Raw genomic sequence first — 19,128 nt, 5'->3', positions numbered from 1 at the left:
GCCACACGTCAAACAGCACCAAATCAAGCAAAATCTTGCAAGATTCTTGGCCAGAAATAAATGTTTAAAAAACAGGGAAAAATGTCTCCCGAATCGTTCACACAACCTTGCAACACCTCTGCAAAATGTAATCGTCGTTGAGAAATTAATAAATGCACCCCAAAAAAAACATTTGGGGTGGGAAATTACTTTGGGCTTTAATGTGCATTTCAAAATTTTTAAAAGAAATGTAACCTAAACTATGGTAAAGGGATTGAGCTTGCAAAAACTCGCCCCAAGTGAGCGTGCTTTACCAGAGAGAGAGAGAAAGAGCTGCTGCAAAGCTTATCTTAAACCGTTGAACTCGTGGGTGCCTCAAAAGTCTGTAACCGTCCGACTCGTGGGTGAGCATAGTAGCATATTTTGCTCACACCTAAGAGAAGAATTAAGGCATTGAACACTGAAAGAGCGGTTTCAAAAGCGTGCGAGAGACTCGTACTCCTCGCTGCTGCTGCTGCTGCTGCACGCTCTAGGGCGGAAAAAAAAAAGGGCAAATAATCCCCACCTACTCCTTTGTCATTCTTACAAGCACCACTCTCCGAGTCTCGGACACTCCACACATACAGACGGGCTTGTCCTGCGCTGCCCTTTGTCTCCCTGACTCTCTTTTGCCTGGCCATTTGCACAAGGCCAAAAAAAAAGCAAAAAAGCAACTCTGGCTGCAGTTCTCCCTGCGTTGGGTTCTTCCTGATCCACTGAAAAAGTCTCCACAAGCCCTTTTTGGCTTATGGGTTCCGCTTGGTCCACAGAGAACGGAGCTTCTTGACGCCATAGCTGGAACTGGATCAGGTTTCCTTAAGGCTCTTTTGAACTCGAATTGATGCATTATTTGTCAATCAGGGGAGCCAAGCTGCCTTTTGATCGGCATGGCTACTTCTCAGAAACCCTAAATGGATAGTGGGTTTTCTCTAATTGAGCTGAAAATTGAGCTCTTTGACACCATTGCTGGTCTGAGAACCCCGAATTGCTCATCGGTTTTGATGGGTTCTTCTCCGGTTAGACTAATTGGTGAAGTAAACATTGTGGGCGATCGACAATAGAAAGTCTGGTGTTTATGGTGGGGCACTAGCAGCAAACTATACGCCATATCTAGTTCTTAGCAGAATTTAAGCTCTGTTTGGTCTCAGAATCCAAATTAGCTGATAAATTGCAGGCTTGATTCACACTGGAAGTAGCTGTGGGGGGAGATTTAGCAGTAAACAAGCTTCTTCAGGCCATAGGTAGCGACACTTTGTCTCTGAGAGAAGGAGAAAAAAGGGTTTTCGCAGCAGAAGAGCCTTCTTTTCCACTGACAGAAGGAAAAGTCGGGTTTTCGTGGGCGTTGTGAGCAATTTGGGGGGAGCTTTTCTATGTGCTAAAGCTACAGCTAGCTAGCGCTAGGCTACTACTGCGCCCACGTCTCTTTGGATGCGATTGCATATTCCAATGTGGGAAAATTCCATAACGTTTTTCGAAGACAACAGGGAAACAGCCCCCTGTTTTGTGCTGAAAAAAGGATTCTCACTCATGATATGGCCAACATGCTCTGTTTGTCCTCCTTTTGGGGTTTCGCACTCTAGGCAGGTCATTGTACTTTGAACCTCGCCCCCCTCCCCCTTCGAGCCCCGCCCTCCCCCCGCCCCCGACCACACACACAGACACTCGCGAGTTCTCTTGCGAGCTCTGTGTGACCAAAGGTTTTCCATGTGGGTTCCCTTTTACCCTCCCCCTTTCCTACCTGAGCAATTGTTTGTTTCCGCTTGTGAAAACCTCCAATCATGCCTGCACCACAAGTTTCCCGTGGCATTTGCAGAGAAGAATGTATTCACCTGTCAACCTTTACTTTGAAGTAAAAAAACTCCAGCAGGAAATCTCTCCCCTCCACAGATCATCATGCAGCTCCAGACTGGCCTCCATTGCTCCTCTGATGTCAGGTATATGCGTCTCTAACATCTTTGACCATAACTTTGACTGGGTTTCTCATCACTTGCTTTAAAGAGCAGCTTAGCTCTCCAGCATTGGTGCCTTACCCCCTAATTTCTTCTTCACGTCTTGGCAGGCAGTCAGAGCTTGGAGATACTGGCTCGGAAGTGGCCTCTTCATGGTGGCATTCTTCCAACAGGGTAAATCCTTGTCCCCAGGCCATTTCCTGTGCTAAGATGATCCACAATTTGATTGAAAGTTGAAGAAAGTGCAAAATTGGGGCAATATTTGACACTGAGAATTACGTAAATCTAAATGACTAGCAGTTTAGAGCCTCAGGAGTTTCTTGTTAAGTTTCCACGACACATGCACGTGTGCAGGTGAGCGTGCATGTGTGTGTGTGTGTGTGTGGGCATGCATGACATGAGTGTTTGGTCAAATAACTGTGTATTTTCCCCTTGAGTAACATGCATTGGATTTGCTTTAATATCCCATGCAGACAAATGTTGCTCCTCTTCTTCAGAAGGTTACCCCGGAAGAAAGCTGGTATATGCCCACAACAAACGTTCGTGATACATTTGGATCGGATTTCAAGGATATCCTGTTCACTCCTGGATCAACCTTGAGACCTTTTTCTTCTTTGTTGTCATCATCGATACTGCATCCCAAGGAAGCTTACATGCAGTCTTTCTTGTCGGGTGCTCCAACTTCCATTGACTCTAATGTGAAGCTGTTAGATCATACTGCAGGGTTAAGAGAGTCACATATGGTTGATACTGCCGCCCTTGTAAATGGTGCTTTTTTGCCAGCTTTGAAAGGTATGGACAACAAGGGGTTGAGCTTCTTTCTGGAGGACCGGAACAGCTTTATGGAGCAAGTAGTTGATGGCATGAACATACAAGGCCAGTTTGCAAGTAATGTAGGATGTGCAGGTCTGACTAAGGTGGTGAATACTTTCGGTGAAGTAGGTGAAATGGGCGGACATTCAGGTCTGAATGCACAAACCGACAGTTTAGCTTCTCTCAAATATCTGACTGAGTCGGGCAATGCTGCATTCAATAGTACTAGGGGCTCATCTCTAGATGCTTTCAACCTTGCTTCTTGCCCAATTGTTGGTGATAATAATCCCATAATGAAGTCTCAAGTAATGCCTTCAGAGCTTTCAGAGGGATTTTTTGGCAGTCAAGAGGCCCCATTCGTTCCATCTGTGGCTGGTGTTGTCTGCCGACCAAGTGACTCTTCTCAGCAAAACTGGAGGCCGAAAGCACTTCAGTGCTTCATGGAAGAGGACATAATTGATTATGCAAATAGCAGTATGGTGAAAAATGGTGCTAGTGATGTTCGTGGTTTTGTAGGAAAGGGTTTGGTGGGTCTACCTTCTGGTTTGCCATCCCACCATCAAGTATTTGGTATTAACACCCCTCTGACGGCAGGCGGATTGTCCTTGCATACAAACCTTGCATCTCAGCTTGCCACATCTGAGTTGTCTGCTGTGACTGATACCGAGGAAAATCAGAGGGCTTCACTATGCCCCGTGCCAAAGGAATTGTTTTCTGACAAGCTCTCTGATGTGCCAGAGAAGGAACGGGGTTCATTTCTCAAAGGAAAAGACTCGCGGTTGATGGAAGAGGCTAAGAGTGACCAGTTGTGCAAAGCAAATATAGAAACACTCAGTCACAATTCCGAGTTTGAGATTGATAAAGAAGAAGAAGATAATTTTCATGAAATGGTAGATGGCAATGCCATGATAAATGATGGCGAACGTGGTTTAGGTCTGGATGAGCCAATCCAAGTGCAGGCAAGTACAGTTTCTGCTGAAGCAGGAAAGGGTAAGAAGGGCCTACCTGCTAAGAATCTTCATGCAGAGCGAAGGCGACGGAAAAAGCTGAATGAACGCCTCTACATACTTCGATCAGTCGTGCCTAAGATCTCCAAGGTGCATGTGTGCCTCAAAAATGTGGTCATGGCTAGATAATTATGAATGTCAAGTAAGAGGGTTTTTGCTCTAGACAGATTTACATACGCACATGCACGTGTACATGTGTGTGTGTGTGTGTGTGAGAGAGAGAGAGAGAGTGAGAGAGAGAGATTGATTGTGTTAAACACGAAAGACCCAAAGGTCTATGAGACTAAAAATGTGTACATATGACCCATGAATAACTGGATGTCATATGGAAAACTAACATCGAGTCCCATTAATAACTGGATGTTCGAAGAAACATGAAAAAGAAAACATCTTCCAAATAAAATGGGCCCATAGTGTATACAAACAAGAGAGTCAAAGCTCATCCTCCTCCTGGAGTGCAGCGATGTCCACCTCTTGTGGCAGTATATCTCTATGGTGTGTGAGGCATAGTCACATGGGACGCGAAATGGGGACGGGGAACGGGGACGAAAAAGATTGAGAATGGCCATTCCCTGTGACTATAGAGTGACATGGGACGGGAATGGGAACGGGAAGATGCTGCCATCCCCAACATTCCCAAGTCTAAAAATGCCCATTCCCTGTGACTATGGGCTGGATCTGCAGCTGGTGGGTGAAAATCTCTCGAGGTGGGGATGTTGGGTTCTCTGGAGAGACCGTGCCCTTTCTCTGATGACTCCCCGCATGGGAGAGAGACGGTTTTATTAACATCTACAAAGGACCAAAGGAAGGGTCTATGAGACTAAAAGTGTTACAATGTGTCCATGAAGTGACAGAATCATGGAAAAAACATAATAAAAAAAACCCAATTAGAGCTTGGAGAAGAAGCAACGGCATTGTAAGTGCCACTGGTACAATGATACAATGTGTGTGTGAGTGTGTGTGTGTGTGTGTGTGTGTGTGTGTGAGAGAGAGAGAGAGAGAGAGAGAGAGAGAGAGAGAACCTGCATATAGTAAGGGCCTTCACACAACAGTCCATGAAACACAGACCGATGTGCTATGGACAGGCTTGATTGCCCATCCACGAGCAGTGGACCTCACCTTGTTATCAGATCCTCTGACAGCAAGGACGGGGGTAGGCTACATGCATAAGGGGCCTAAGCCTGCATCATGTATTATCTCTTGATGTATGACTTCTAGACGGATGTTCCGAAAACTAAAATTAGCATGGTTTGCTGCAGATGGATAGGGCTTCAATCCTTGGTGATGCTATTGATTACCTGAAGGATCTATTACAACAGATAAATGACCTTCAAGTGGAACTTAAGTCACCACAAAGTTCTGATTCCAATTTACTTCCTTGCATTCCTAGAATTGGAATGGGCATATCATCCAGCACAGGTACTTGTGTCAAAGAAGAGTTCTCTACATTGATGGAGGGTCCAGAAGGGCCGCCTCCTAAGGTATGTTGTATGCTAGCTCTTTTCATGGCTGAATTTGCTTCTTTATTTTTTTTGTTTCCTTTGAAGTTAAACGCTTGTAGGCTCCCAATAATTTCCCATGCTGAATCCACTGCTGATTGATGTGGTATAATTGGTCTAAATGGGAATGGAGAACCTGTGCCACGAGTAGCATATACAGCACGTCTGCAGGGGTGCCCTCTTTGAACATGTGGGGGGATCTGGTTCAATGAGCCATGCGATCAAATCTCAGGTGTTAACCCTTTCCTGATGTAAGACATAAGAAGAGCAAAACACTTCCATACTTTCAAATCCTCTATGCAACTGCTACTATGCTGAGTGATCTCCGACAAAGTCTGAGCTGGATTTGACATCGGTCTGTGATAGAGAAATGAAAATGGGAATGGTCTGCAAGGGCCTCTGGCATCCATCCATCCCCACTCACCTGTTGGGGTAAAGGCATAATGCCCACCCTTATAGTGTGTACAAGCCCATAAGTTATAGTACATAGTACACTTAGTACTTTTAATGTACTAAGTGCACTATGTGTACTAGTGCAATATACATGTGTGATAGGGGAGTCACACACTCATCTTGATGAGTTGACTTATCCCCACAACTCTCTCTCTCTCTCTCTCCCTTGTTCTCTCTGTGTATGCCTAATTAACTCTCCCATTCAACTGGTATCAGAGCCTTGAGCTTGGCACGAGCAGAGGAGCTTTCTGGTGCTCAGCAAGGAGCACATGCGCTGCAAACAAACGAGCTTGCTGTCGTGTTGGGCGCTGCAAGACAGTGGAAGTCGCCTGTGTGCAGTGTTGGCCACTAGGCGAAGGCTTTCATGCGTTGGGCGTTCAACTGGCCACTAGGCGAAGGCTTTCAAGCGTTGGGCGTTCAACTGGCTACTAGGCGGATAGGCGAAGGCAGCAAGCAGGCGTGAGCAAAGGAAAGCACCCGTAGCGCGAAGGGGAGGCAGGCGAGCGAGGAGGCCAGCGCGCACAGCTGGAGGAGTCGGGCGCCGTACGGGAGAGGTTCCGGTCAAATCGATAGCAGACATCTGTACCGTGGTCGGCCCAAAAGCGTCCGCCAGTTTCGCCCAAAAGCGTCCGCCAGTTTCACCGGCCTCGACCTCTGCTGCTGTATGCTCCGTTCACACGGTTGTGCCTCGGCCAGTTTCAGATGGTAACGCCATGATCACTCGATCCAACCTTCTTCTCCTCTACGGCAAACATCACCAGCAGCTAGGAGAAGCCTTGTACGCCTGCACCTGCCCGACTACAACAATAGTATACAGCAGCAGCATCATCTATACAGCAGTAGCAAGAAGCGCCCCCCCCCCCCCCCTCCCCTTTCTGCAACAGCATCAACACAAAGAAATTCAGCCTGCAAATTGTAGAAAATCAGAAAATTAAGAGGTATTTGCCTTCAATTTTGGGAATTTCTTATCAATTCAATCAATTGAGCAGGTACAGGTGCCGAATTGCTCAATTTTGAGCAAAATTGGCAAAATTGGGTGACATTGGTCACAATCAGGATCAATTTGCAGAAAATTGGATGTCAAAATTTGGGGCTTTTGATGTATTTGTGCAATTAAGCATTCATACATGCTGTATGATGTGAGAAATCGCACATTCGGGCCGATAACACTCTTGTGTCATGTACACTCTATGCACATGACACAGCCGATTGACCTATAATAAACATGTTCTCAAACTAGCACCAAATACACCAAAAAATTGCAGCAAATTGCAGTGCAAATCAAGGGGCTTTTGTGCCGATTGGATTGATTTGCATGCAGGCAATCGCATTTGATGCTTTGGGCAATGTGTTGATGCCTGACAAGCACTCAATGTGCCTGTAAATCAAAGGGCTTTCATGTATTGGATGTATATGTGGCCAAGGGAAAGCACCGTGAAGACTCTGGATGCCTTCATGTGCGTTAACGTACCATGTATGATCAGAAATTGATCTTAAATCAAGGGGCTTTTCAAGATTTTATGCTTGTTGAGCTTGGCAAAACAGCAGGCAAGACTTTTATGCCTTGAATCCTCAGAAATCAGCTTGCAGTCAAGGGGCTTTTGCCCAATTTCTGTTCGGAACTGTTGTATGCAGTGTTCGGGACTGTAAAAGTCTGATTTTCACTCTTTTGGACAGCCAGGAGAGCATTTATTGCTACTGTACCTGCTAGTACAGATTTGGTACAGCTTTGTACAAGTTTTGGCATGGCTGTACACTGATTTGAGAGAGGAAAAGGTTCAATTTCAGCTGCTGTACTTGCCGGTACAGGTTTGGTACATCATTGGTGAGCACTTAGTACTGCTGTACAGTACTTTGGAAGGGCAACAGAGCACATTTAAGGTGCTGTCCTAAATCTGCAGCAACCAGATTTTGGTGATTTCATCACATACAGTGGGAGAAAAGTTGCATTCTTGCTTCCGCAGTGGGAGATAAAGCTTGGGAGAACAACTGTGAGCACTTTGTGTGCTTTTGGTGCAGTGTTTGCACACTTGCAGGGAGTCAGGCATTGACAGGTTGCATATTGCGATGGCAACCCCCACAGGTGAGAGCTCTTCATTGCTTCACATCAAGAAGCTTGAAGGCTCACATAACTATGATATTTGGCAAACCCAGTGCTATAATGTGTTGCTCCAGAAGAAGCAGCACAAGCCTATCAAAGAAAAGGGTGTAAAGCCCGCTTCTCTTACTGCTGAAGAGTGGGAAGATATGGATGAGCTGGCAAGATCTACTATCATGTTGTCTGTGTCAGACTCTTTACTTTTCAGCATTCGTGAAGAGAAGACAGCTTGGGGAATGTGGCAGAGATTGCAGGACTTGTATGCCCAGCAAAGTGCCTCAAGCAAAGTGTATTGGTTGAAGAAACTCATAGGTCTTCAGATGAAGGAAGGGGCGTCTATGACAGCCCATCTAAATGAGTTTAATGGTATTGTCAGCCAAGTTATAAATCAAAAGTTGGCAATGGACGATGAGTTCAAAGCCACTTTGCTCTTATGCACTTTGCTAGAGAGTTGGGACACATTCAGGACAGCCACTAGCAATTCGAATGCTATGCTGTCATATGCAGATGTTGAGGGTGCTCTTCTTCAAGAAGAGATGAACAGGAAAAACAACTGTGTTGGAAAGTCCAATGCAATGAATGCACGTGGGAGATCCCAGCAGAGGGGAAAAAGCCAAGAACGGGGAAGGAGCAAGTCTCGCTCCAAAAAGGACTTGGAATGCCATTATTGTGGCAAGAAGGGACACATTAAAAAGCAATGCTACAAATGGAAAAATGATCAAAAGGAAAAGGGAAAAGGCAAAGACAAAGACAAAGATGAAGCCAAAGATGTAAAGCCAAAGGGCAAAAGTGGAGTCAAGATTGAAGAAATCAATGTGTCACATGCAGGTGACAGTGAGGATGAGGTCCTATTTACGTCTTCACTTGATGCCCATTCACTTCTTACAGGTGGTCATGGTATGCACTCATGGATCATTGATTCAGGTGCCTCCTTTCATGTCACAGGTTGCAGAGACTTGTTTGTCAGGTATACTGCTGGCAATGAAGGAGTGGTTTATTTGGGTGATAACCATGCATGCAAGATTCTTGGCAGAGGTGATGTGAGGCTTGTGTTTTCAGATGGCTCACAGCTTATGCTCCATGATGTCAGGCATGTGCCTGAGATCAAGAAGAATCTGCCTTCTACTGGACAGCTTGATGATGCTGATTATGTTACCACATTTGGTCGTGGAAAGTGGAAAATTAGTAAGGGCTCAGTGGTTGTTGCCAGAGGCTCTAAGGTGGACACTCTTTACTTTATGCATGCAGGTGTTTGTCACCATGCTAATGTAAATGCAACCGAGCTGCCGGAAATCTCTGTGTGGCATAGCCGGTTGGGACACATGAGTATCAAAGGAATGGAGCAATTGTCTCGTTTGGGTTACTTGCCTTCTGTAAAGTTTTCAAGTTTTCAGTTTTGTGAGCATTGTATATATGGTAGGCAACTCTAGTGCCCCCACAAGAAAGCTCTTGGACAAAAAGATGCTCAGTTAGAGCTTGTGCATACAGATGTATGTGAGATGCCTCAGCTTTCTTTGGGAGGGGCAAAATATTTTGTGTCTTTTATTGATGATGCCACACGCAAGGTGTGGGTCTATCCTCTTCGTTTGAAGAGTGATACATTCTTAGTGTTTCAGAAGTTTGTTGCTCTTGTTGAGAATCAAACTGGCAAAACACTGAAGGCTTTGCGTTCCGACAATGGTGGAGAGTATATGTCCAAACAGTTTCAGGACTTTTGTGATGCTAAAGGCATCAAGAGGGAGCTCTCTACTCCTTACGATCCTCCACAAAACGGGACAGCAGAGAGGATGAACAGGACCATTCAGGAGAAGGTCCGTTCTATGTTGTCACATGCTGCGTTACCTCATGGTTTTTGGGCTGAAGCTGTTATGACAGCCGTTCATCTTATAAACAGGTCACCTAACACGAGGCTTGGTGGGAAAGTGCCAGAGGAAGTATGGACAGGGAAGCCTCCGTCATACAAGCACTTGAGAGTGTTTGGTTGCGTTGCGTACGTGCACATACGCAGGGAAATGCGCACCAAACTTGATCCTAAGTCTCACAAATGCATATTCCTAGGATATGGTGACAGAGGTGAAATGGGGTATAGACTTTGGGATCCCGTGAATAGAAAGATTATACGCAGCAATGATGTCATTTTTGATGAAACATGCATGTATAAGGAGCCTGCAAGGCAACAGGAGCCTAACAGAGTCATCTTTGATGATGATGGACATCATGGACAACAACCAAGGGCTGTAAATCAGCCATTACAGCAAGAAAACCAGCCCTTAAATGGTGCTGAAAATGGTCCAAATGGACAGCCAGAGATGGCAGAAGATATCCCTATGGATATACCACAGTTAGAGGAGATACCGGGCATGATATTTCAGCCTTATGGCATGGAACAGGAGCCACCAATGGGTGATATGCAGGCTGGACAGCAACCTACAAATGATGGTCATTGGGTACGGAGGTCCATAAGACCCTCCAGAGCCCCTGACAGGTTTGTTCCAGGGGTTGACTACTTGATGCTCACTGACTGTGGGGAGCCCTCATGTTATAAGGAGGCTTTACAGAGGGCAGACAAGGCTCTTTGGGAGCGTGCCATGAAGTCAGAGATGGATTCTCTGCACAAAAATGGAACATGGAAGTTGGTGCATTTGCCTGCAGACAAGAAGGTTTTGCCATGCAAGTGGGTTTACAGGCTCAAAGTTACACCAGATGCAAAGCCAAGATACAAAGCCAGGTTAGTGGCTAAGGGCTTCAAGCAGGAATATGGTGTGGACTTTGATGAGATCTTCTCTCCAATGGTCAAAATGACCACACTTAGAGCTGTGTTAGCTTTGGTTGCACATGATAATCTGGACTTGATTCAGATGGATGTGAAGACTGCTTTTCTTCACGGTGATCTCCATGAGGAGATATATATGCAACAGCCAGAGGGTTATGCAGAAAGTGGAAAGGAGAAGCTTGTATGCAAGCTGAAAAAGAGTCTTTATGGGCTCAAACAGGCACCAAGGGAATGGTATCATAAATTTGATACATTCATGAAATCACAGCATTTCAGGAGAAGTGACATAGATCACTGCTTGTACACCAAGAAAGCTTTGGATGGCAGTCTATTGATCCTCATCTTGTATGTTGATGATATGTTGATTGCCGGGAAATCTCGTAGGAGATGGATGCCTTGAAGCAGAGGCTGCATCAAACCTTTGATATGAAGGATTTAGGTGATGCAAATCACATTTTGGGTATGCGGATACTTCGGGACAGAAATCAGCATGTGTTGTATTTGTCTCAGAAGGAATACATTGGCAAAGTTTTGCAGAGGTTCAATATGGACGGGGGGAAGAAGACTAGTACTCCTTTGCCTCCATATGTGAAACTCGGTGCTATGGATAGCTCACAGTCAGATAGAGACAGGGCTGATATGGCCAAGATTCCGTATGCTTCAGCTTGTGGCAGTCTCATGTATGCCATGGTTGCTACTAGGCCGGACATTGCATTTGCAGTGGGAGTGGTTTCTAGATACATGGCCAACCCTGGCAAGAAGCATTGGGAAGCAGTGAAAGGTGTCATGAGATACCTAAAGGGCACACAGGATATGTGCATTTGTTTTGGCAAACAGGATGCATTAGTGCATGGTTACACGGATTCGGATTATGCCGGTCATCCAGATAACCGGAAGTCTACTACCGGTTATGTGTTTACATTCACAGGAGGTGTTGTGTCATGGATATCCAAGATGCAGAAGTGCACAACCTTATCTACTACAGAGGCCGAGTATATTGCAGCCACAGAGGCTTGCAAGGAGGCATTATGGCTATCTCGGTTAGTGGTTGATTTGGGTTATACAGGGGATATTCCATTGTTGCATTGTGACAGTCAGAGTGCCATCCAGTTGGCAAAGAACCCTGTCTTTCATGCAAAGACGAAGCATGTGGATGTGAAGTATCACTTCATCAGAGAGGTGATAGAGAACAAGCAAATTCAGCTTGTTAAGATTCATACGGATGACAACCCGGCTGATCTGTTGACAAAGAGTTTGCCTCCGGAGCGGTTTGCTCATTGTTGCAGACACTTGATGGGCATTGGATGAGACCAGTTTCAGCCTTGATATGGCCTTGTATATTATCATGTACATGCTGATTTTTCTTTTCCTTCATTTAAGGGCACTTTGCCCTTAAGTGGGAGGTTGTTGGGGTAAAGGCATAATGCCCACCCTTATAGTGTGTACAAGCCCATAAGTTATAGTACATAGTACACTTAGTACTTTTAATGTACTAAGTGCACTATGTGTACTAGTGCAATATACATGTGTGATAGGGGAGTCACACACTCATCTTGATGAGTTGACTTATCCCCACAACTCTCTCTCTCTCTCTCTCTCGCTTGTTCTCTCTGTGTATGTCTCCCACATGAATCTCTAACCCTAATTAACTCTCCCATTCACTCACCTAGGTCCTACTGGGCACCTGAAATTTGCTCCTGTGAAAATTCACCTTATGTTCCCACTCGCCATTGCATAATTTGATAGGCAAGACTTTTGTTTTTCTCCCCTTGAGTAGATCCTACTGTTGTAGCAACTTGAGTGCCCACCGAAATGTGGCTTGGTCTCCAGCCCGAAGGTGGTACAATTTTGGCCGAAAACAGCCTGGATGCCACCAGGGAGGCTGAGGGGATTTGACCTGGGTACCTCCCTCTTCCTGGTCACAAACCCACACTGCTAGGCTACACACCCATTGGCAGGCAAGAAATTTCTTTTGAGGATAATCTCTTCGAAGAAGGTCAAGCACAATGAGTTATGAGAAAACTGCTGTGCTTTGCATATCTGGATCAATAATCTCCAACATTCCTCCATGCTTTTGAAAGTATGGCAATTTTTAGTCAACAAGAGCTTTGGAACCGAGGTAGCTCCAAATCAGTCTTCGGATTGCCCTACATATGAACTTAAGAAGCACCAGCAAGAAGAAATGTAACAAGCTGTGGTAAAAAGCACATGACTCCAAACAAGTTCTCGGGATGCCAATGTAGGCTCCCTGAATAAGCAGTGTGGTCGAAGGGGTCAAATCATCCTCCCTTGGGCAGCTGCCCTTCATGTGACACGCATGGGCAGCCAGCAGATGAGTTGGACCAGCCCACGACTAGCATGAAGATGCCGACCAGCAGCACTCGACCTGCATAATCAAGAGGTCGTCAGCCTATAAATAGGCTGTGCCCCATCCCATATTGTAATCATCAATCCCAAGTATTCAGATCGTAAAAGCCCTGCAGACCGAGTCGTGGTCTCTCTCTCTCTCTCTCTCTCTCTCTCCGTGTGTGTGTGTGTTTAGCCACAACAGACCCTTGTAAAAAATACCTTAACTTGGAAAAAAAAGAGAGAAAAATCTTCCAAAAGGTCCTTCATTAGTCATAAAAGAGACTACAAAACTACCGAAGGGGAGCCTGCTATGTACACCTTAACTTCAATTTCTGTCATGATATATACAATAGGTTTAGGCTGCTTGATGTGTGTGCAGTTGCATTTTGTGTTCCACTGGACTTCTTTCTTCTCTCTGGTGCAACGTTGGGCTGAGTAATTGCTCCTAACAGCAGCATTTGGGGCTGAGATTTGGGAAATCTGTTTCGGTATCAATGATCATTTTGTATTTGCGATTCTGTCATAACCTTTTCTTGTACATGAATGTACAATAGGGTTTATGTATGCTTGCGTTTTGTGTTCCGTTGCACTTATTTCTTCTGTCTGATAAACTTTTGCTCACATAGCACAAGTATACCAGAGTTGGTACCAGAGCCGAACCTGCCTGCATGTGGTTCCAGAGTGCTAACAATGGGGAGCTCATCACCGCTGAGCTCACTCTGCAGTCGGGCACCACTGGCAGTTTGACTTTAGCGCTTAGAGCTAGACAAATTTTATCTTTCCTACCCCCCGTGTGTGCTGATTGCCTCTCAAGGACCGAGCGCTTAGAAACAGTAGTGCACAAATGGGACTTTGGAGTGAAATCAGAGACAAGACAAGGTTTTCAGTAAAAAGGTTGCCAAGTAGGGAAAGATGACAAGTTTGGGAGTCCGTGTGGAAATAAAGGGATGCTTGAATCCCGTCATGAAGTTTAGCAAGAGGGGATGTCATGTGCATGCACATGGACATGCCTAATCCAAGGCTAATCCTTGATGAGCAGCAGATAGACACAGGCTTAACTATGTGCAAAAGATGGTCAAGGAGGCTGGACAGCAGTCAGCCAGCGTATGGAAGCCCACATGTATGAAGTCTGTAGTATGTAACTTTGGTAATATTCTTGTCCAAGGAACTGGCCGACCAGCAGTCAGCCAGTTGCTTATTCCTCCTAAAGCCTATAAAAGTTAATACCAAGAATCATTGTTGTTATCTCACTCCCACTTGGAGTGAGGTCATAGATAGGCGATTGATTATCCTTTTTGGAAGGTCAAATGCCATAGAACATTGTACCTTTTTGTATCATATTAGTGAATACATACCCATCTCTCTCTCTCTATTCTCTATCTATGTTGATTGGTCTTGCATCAAGAGTTCCTATGCAGTACTTAGGGATGAAAGAAGACTATTAGAGCTTCCATCAAAGCATTAGTCTCAGCTATGCTAAGTGGTCAAGACCCCTAGAAGCTGGTTGGTGTCAGGCAAACCCAAGGGGAGGGTTTCATGAGAGTTGGGCTGCCCAGGAAAGCTTTTATGGAGCACTCCAAGGGATGATGAGGTCATCCAAGGGGGTGGAGCCAAGAGTACCATGATCAGTTTTAAGAAGAAGGATTCATGTTTGTGTTCAAGGACAGGGCAAGAAGGCAAAGGGACAAAGTGTAATAGATGCAAAGATCTCTACATCAAATTTAGAGATTGGGCAAGGTAAGGTTGCCAGGTAGGGAAGGATGACAAGTTTGGGAGTCTATGTAGAGTCAAAGGGATGATGATAGTCATCCAAGGTCAAAGGTTAGAATCCCGTCATCAAGTTTAGCAAAAGGGGATGTTATGTGCATGCACATGGACATGCCTAATCCAAGGCTAATCCCTGATGGGCAACATAGGTTATAAATTGTACTTTCTAATAAGGTGAATTTGGGCATGTTCCTGGATTCATCTAGGTATATCTTTATGCTGTATTAGCGGACATGCAAATTTCACATTGTGAAGTTTTCGTCCAAGTTGTAGCCAGTTGATATTGTGTTAATTCTTTCTATCTTTAGTGGTGCATATGCCCTATCAACTACCTTTTTGTTGTGATAATTCTTTCTATTTGTTATAATCCTTACTGCTAGGCTTCATTATGGCTGAGTTTGCCCTGTATCTCCGAAGCTACACAGACCTTTGTATAGATGTCTCTTATGTGTGTGTGCGCATGGGGAGTGTGTGTGTGGGAGCATATATATGGTACCAAGTTCTACACCTATTGGACACTGATGACGTTAGTGGGGATGTCGTAGTATCTAGTCCATACTATGCATGATGAGTTGATGTTTTATTGTCTTATGGATGACTACCATGAGGTTATAAATTGCACTTTGTTATAAGGTGAATTTGGGCATGTTCTTGGATTCATCTAGGTATAAGAGATAAACACAGGCACGCGTAAGTGCAGAAGACGATGGAGGAGGCTGGACAACTGTCGGCCAAAGTATGGAAGCCCACAGTGCACACATATGAAGTATGTAGCTTTGGTAATATTCTTGTCCAGGAACTGGCTGACCAGCAGTTGCTTATTCCTCCTAAAGCCTATAAAAGGCAATACCAAGAATCATTGTTGTTATCTCATTCCCACTTGGAGTTAGGTCATAGATAGGCGTCTAATTATCCGTTTTGGAAGGCCAAAGGCCATAGAACATTGTACCTTTTTGTATCATATGAATATAGGGAATACATAGCCATCTCTCTCTCTCTCTTCTCTATCTATGTTGATTTGTTCTTGCATCAAGAGTTCCTATGCAGTACTTAGGGCTAAAAGAAGACTATCAGAGGTTCCTCGCATGTTACAAGGAGGGTTGGTAAGATATTAATTTTGCAATCAACTGGTAGGAAGTTCCGTTCCAACGAAACCTGCTAAACGCAAAACCTTCGAAGTCTTTGAAAAAACCTGTTTCACCCAAATTTTTGAGGGGGTTTTTCCGCCCGTTTACTTTGTGTTTTGCTTGCCGGTGGATTCTGCCCGTTTGTGACCTGTTTTGCCTCCCTTTTGAGCACTTGTTTGCAGCCTGAAAGCTACCCTTGATCTCCTTCTCCTTCCCTTCTCGTCATGGCCACCGCATCTTGGCCATACAATCAAGAGGCATTAATTTGACGGAAAGGGTGAGAACCCTTATATATCCCTCTAGAGAGTTGGTCGGCTAGCTGTAGCAGGCCGACAGCTGTCCGGTAGCATAAAATGCTATAAAATGCCTAAAAAATAGTAGAAAAAATCCAAATGATATCTGTTAAATATGCCAATGCAGGGTCTCATAAAATGACCAATACAAGCATGAAAAGAGGTGATGTAGACCCTCTAGAGATGATATATTCCAAAACCTCATCCTCAATGCCAGAGGGGTGGTCCAATACCAGCACGCTGAAGTAACACCTCCAAAGTAGCTCTCAAAAGTGGTTTGGTGAAGAGATCAGCCACATTGTTCTTGGTAGAACAGTAGTCCCGCCAAAGAGTCTGCCTTTTGAGCATATCCTCGAGCAACAAGGTGGGCTTTGTACTTACCCAAAGTACCATCTACATGAAACTTGACTTTGAAAATCCATTTCACACCAATCACACGACGATGTAGTAAAGGCCGTGGCACCAAAGACCAAGTGTGATTTCTCTCAATAGAGGACATTGCTGAAAATGAGCACGAGGGAAGCCCGTAGGTGCATAAGAGACTATTGCTACAGCCAATGACCTCCAACAAATATGCAAGAATGAGATGAAAAGTGAGGGGAAGGTTGAGAACCCTTATATATCCCTCCAGAGAGCTGGTCGGCCAGCTATATCAGGCCAATAGCTGTCCAGTAGCATAAAATGCTATAAAATGCCTTTAAAAATGGTAGAAAAAACCCAAATAATATCTGCTAAATATGCTAATGCATGGTCTCATAAAATGACCAGTGCAAGCATGAAAAGAGGTGATGTAGACCCTCTGGAGATGATATATTCCAACATGAAGACGTGCCTAACACATGGATTGTTAGGGGGGAGTCTCCTCTCCACTCTGCCAAGATAAGCAAGCTGAATGTCACACGCATCGTTATCAGACAAGGATGCATGTGCAGGTCATGACTACTTGGAAGCCTAAGAGATTAGGGGTAAGGTCCATTAGTTAAAAGAAAATCCACCCAGAGGCAAAATTCAACTCTGTCCAAGACTTTGAAAAAACCGAAGAAATGAAAGGGAGGGGGGGGAGCTCCCTCCATGGCTGGCCTCTCTCGGAGGGACGCTACATCATGGGGGTGGGGAGGGAAGAGCCAAAACCAGTGGCCTGTAATGCCATGTGACCATGCCCTTCTCTCTCTGGAGAAGAAGGGACCGGTCCCTCCAGATGCGGTAGAAGGCAGCCTGCCATCTCTGCACGGGTTAGGGTTAGGGTTTAGCAAGGGTGCTGGAAATTTGTGACCCGCATTCTACGATGGGATATAAGCTTTGAGTAACAGTTAGGTTTAGGGTTGCACAAAGCGAGATCAGGTGCATGCCTGACTGTGAGACGTTTGTCTAAGTGGACAGAAAGAGGGGACAACAAAAGTTTCCAGCTAGAGGGTGGGCATATGAACCAATTCCATGTTTAGATTTAAGATTGTGATATGGTTGTTTGTGCTCAGTTCTTTTCTGGCTTAGCAAAAATTCTTGGTGATCCTTTTGATGAAGATTATTCTTCAAACTTTGGCTTCATTTCAGGTGGAGGTGGACACAAGAGAAGGCCGGGCATTGAATATACACATGGTTTGCTCCAAGCAACCAGGCTTGCTGCTTGCAACAGTGAAAAAGCTTGATGAGCTCGGTCTCGACATTCAACAAGCTGTAGTCAGCTGCTTCAATGGGTTTGCTCTAGATGTGTTCCGGGCGGAGGTACAATCATATAATTGGTTCTTTCCTAAGATTTGAGATTCTTAAGGTTTTGACTTGTTTGATTTGAAGGCCTATATGCATCAGAGGATGTGTCTTTATTGTATTCATAATCTTGTTAAGCTTGACTCCTCTTCTGCTCTTCTTTTTTGGGCTTTCAGCAACCTTCAGAAAAGGATGTTCAGCCTGAGGACATCAAGTCAGCTCTTCTGCAGACTGCAGGATGCCAACAATACATGCTGTAGTGCCTTGATTGGTGATAGATTGACTCAAACAGTCTTTGCCAACACTGAAATTTTTCATAGTGCCAACTTTAATGCTACTTGAAAGAATTTGGAAACTAAAACTGTGTTTTAAATGCAGCTTGATTTTGGTGTATAAAAATGCCCATGATGGCTTCTTCTCTGGAACATTCACTGTGATGATTTGTGTTTGAGGCTTGGAAGTGTGCTAAGTGTTTAGTTGGATTGAAGAGCTTGTGGGCTAGAGAGTACATATCGGATTGGCTTTGGGGTGGCGCTAAAAATGAGAAAGCATCATCCACATGAGTACACTCCTTACTATAATCTGCATGCATCCTACATTTTTTGTTGAAAAAGGCCCTATCTTAGTGAGTTCCTTGCACTCTTAATAGCCTGCCTGTAACCTCTGGATTGAAGTTCTTCAGCATACAGGTTCATGATCTCTTCTTTTAGCAGTCCGTTTAGTTGATGTAGATTAGCATTAATGCTTATGTAGTGTACTTGTTACTAAAACTATGTGGATCTAGCCCACCGGCAAGAGCTTAGTATGATACATGCAATATGGCAATGGTAGAGTTATGGGACGCATAAGTTTGCAGGAACAGGTTTAATATTTTGAAATCACAAGTCCATCAAGCATGTTTTGAGATTACAAGAGAATGAAAACAAAGTATCTCCCCATGAGGGGCACGCTCCAGTTGAGGGGTTTAACTATAGAGGATCCATGGAGGGTGGGTTGTCCTCTACCACATGGGAAACACCTCTTGTCTTTAAAGTGGCAAATATTTCACATTGTAGAGCCTTGTTAAGTAGGAAGAGAGTGCTTGAACTGCTATGAGATCTACTGAACGACCTACACATGCTTTTGGAATTGCAATGCATACCCAAGAAAGGGAGTGGGTGGGTCTTGAGGAGCTAGTGCGTTTATGCAAATGTTGTGCCTTTTCAAACATGATGCCCGAGGTGATCTTGCCAAGCATCTCACACTCTCTCTCTATGGTAGAACTAATACTTGCCAGCA

At 44.7% G+C, this 19,128-nt stretch overlaps 1 protein-coding gene across 1 annotated transcript; it reads left to right on the top strand.

Moving 5' to 3' along the window:
* The first annotated feature begins 267 nt into the window (after nucleotides 1-267).
* On the top strand, nucleotides 268-18,275 carry LOC147641799 (uncharacterized). The gene is made up of 6 exons (XM_086799820.1): nucleotides 268-1,952; nucleotides 2,078-2,141; nucleotides 2,441-3,877; nucleotides 5,047-5,268; nucleotides 17,698-17,868; nucleotides 18,027-18,275. The coding sequence occupies exons 1-6, from the start codon at nucleotides 1,912-1,914 to the stop codon at nucleotides 18,108-18,110; spliced, it is 2,019 nt and encodes a 672-aa protein (XP_086655946.1). The 5' UTR covers nucleotides 268-1,911; the 3' UTR covers nucleotides 18,111-18,275.
* The last annotated feature ends 853 nt before the right edge of the window (nucleotides 18,276-19,128 follow it).

The sequence above is a fragment of the Cibotium barometz genome, chromosome 1 (genome assembly GCF_041138505.1).
Source record: "Cibotium barometz isolate CiBa-2024 chromosome 1, ASM4113850v1, whole genome shotgun sequence".
In the NCBI taxonomy this organism is placed as follows: domain Eukaryota; kingdom Viridiplantae; phylum Streptophyta; class Polypodiopsida; order Cyatheales; family Cibotiaceae; genus Cibotium; species Cibotium barometz.
The sequence above is the reverse complement of the archived record's forward strand: the minus strand, read 5'-3'. Positions and strand labels throughout refer to the sequence as shown.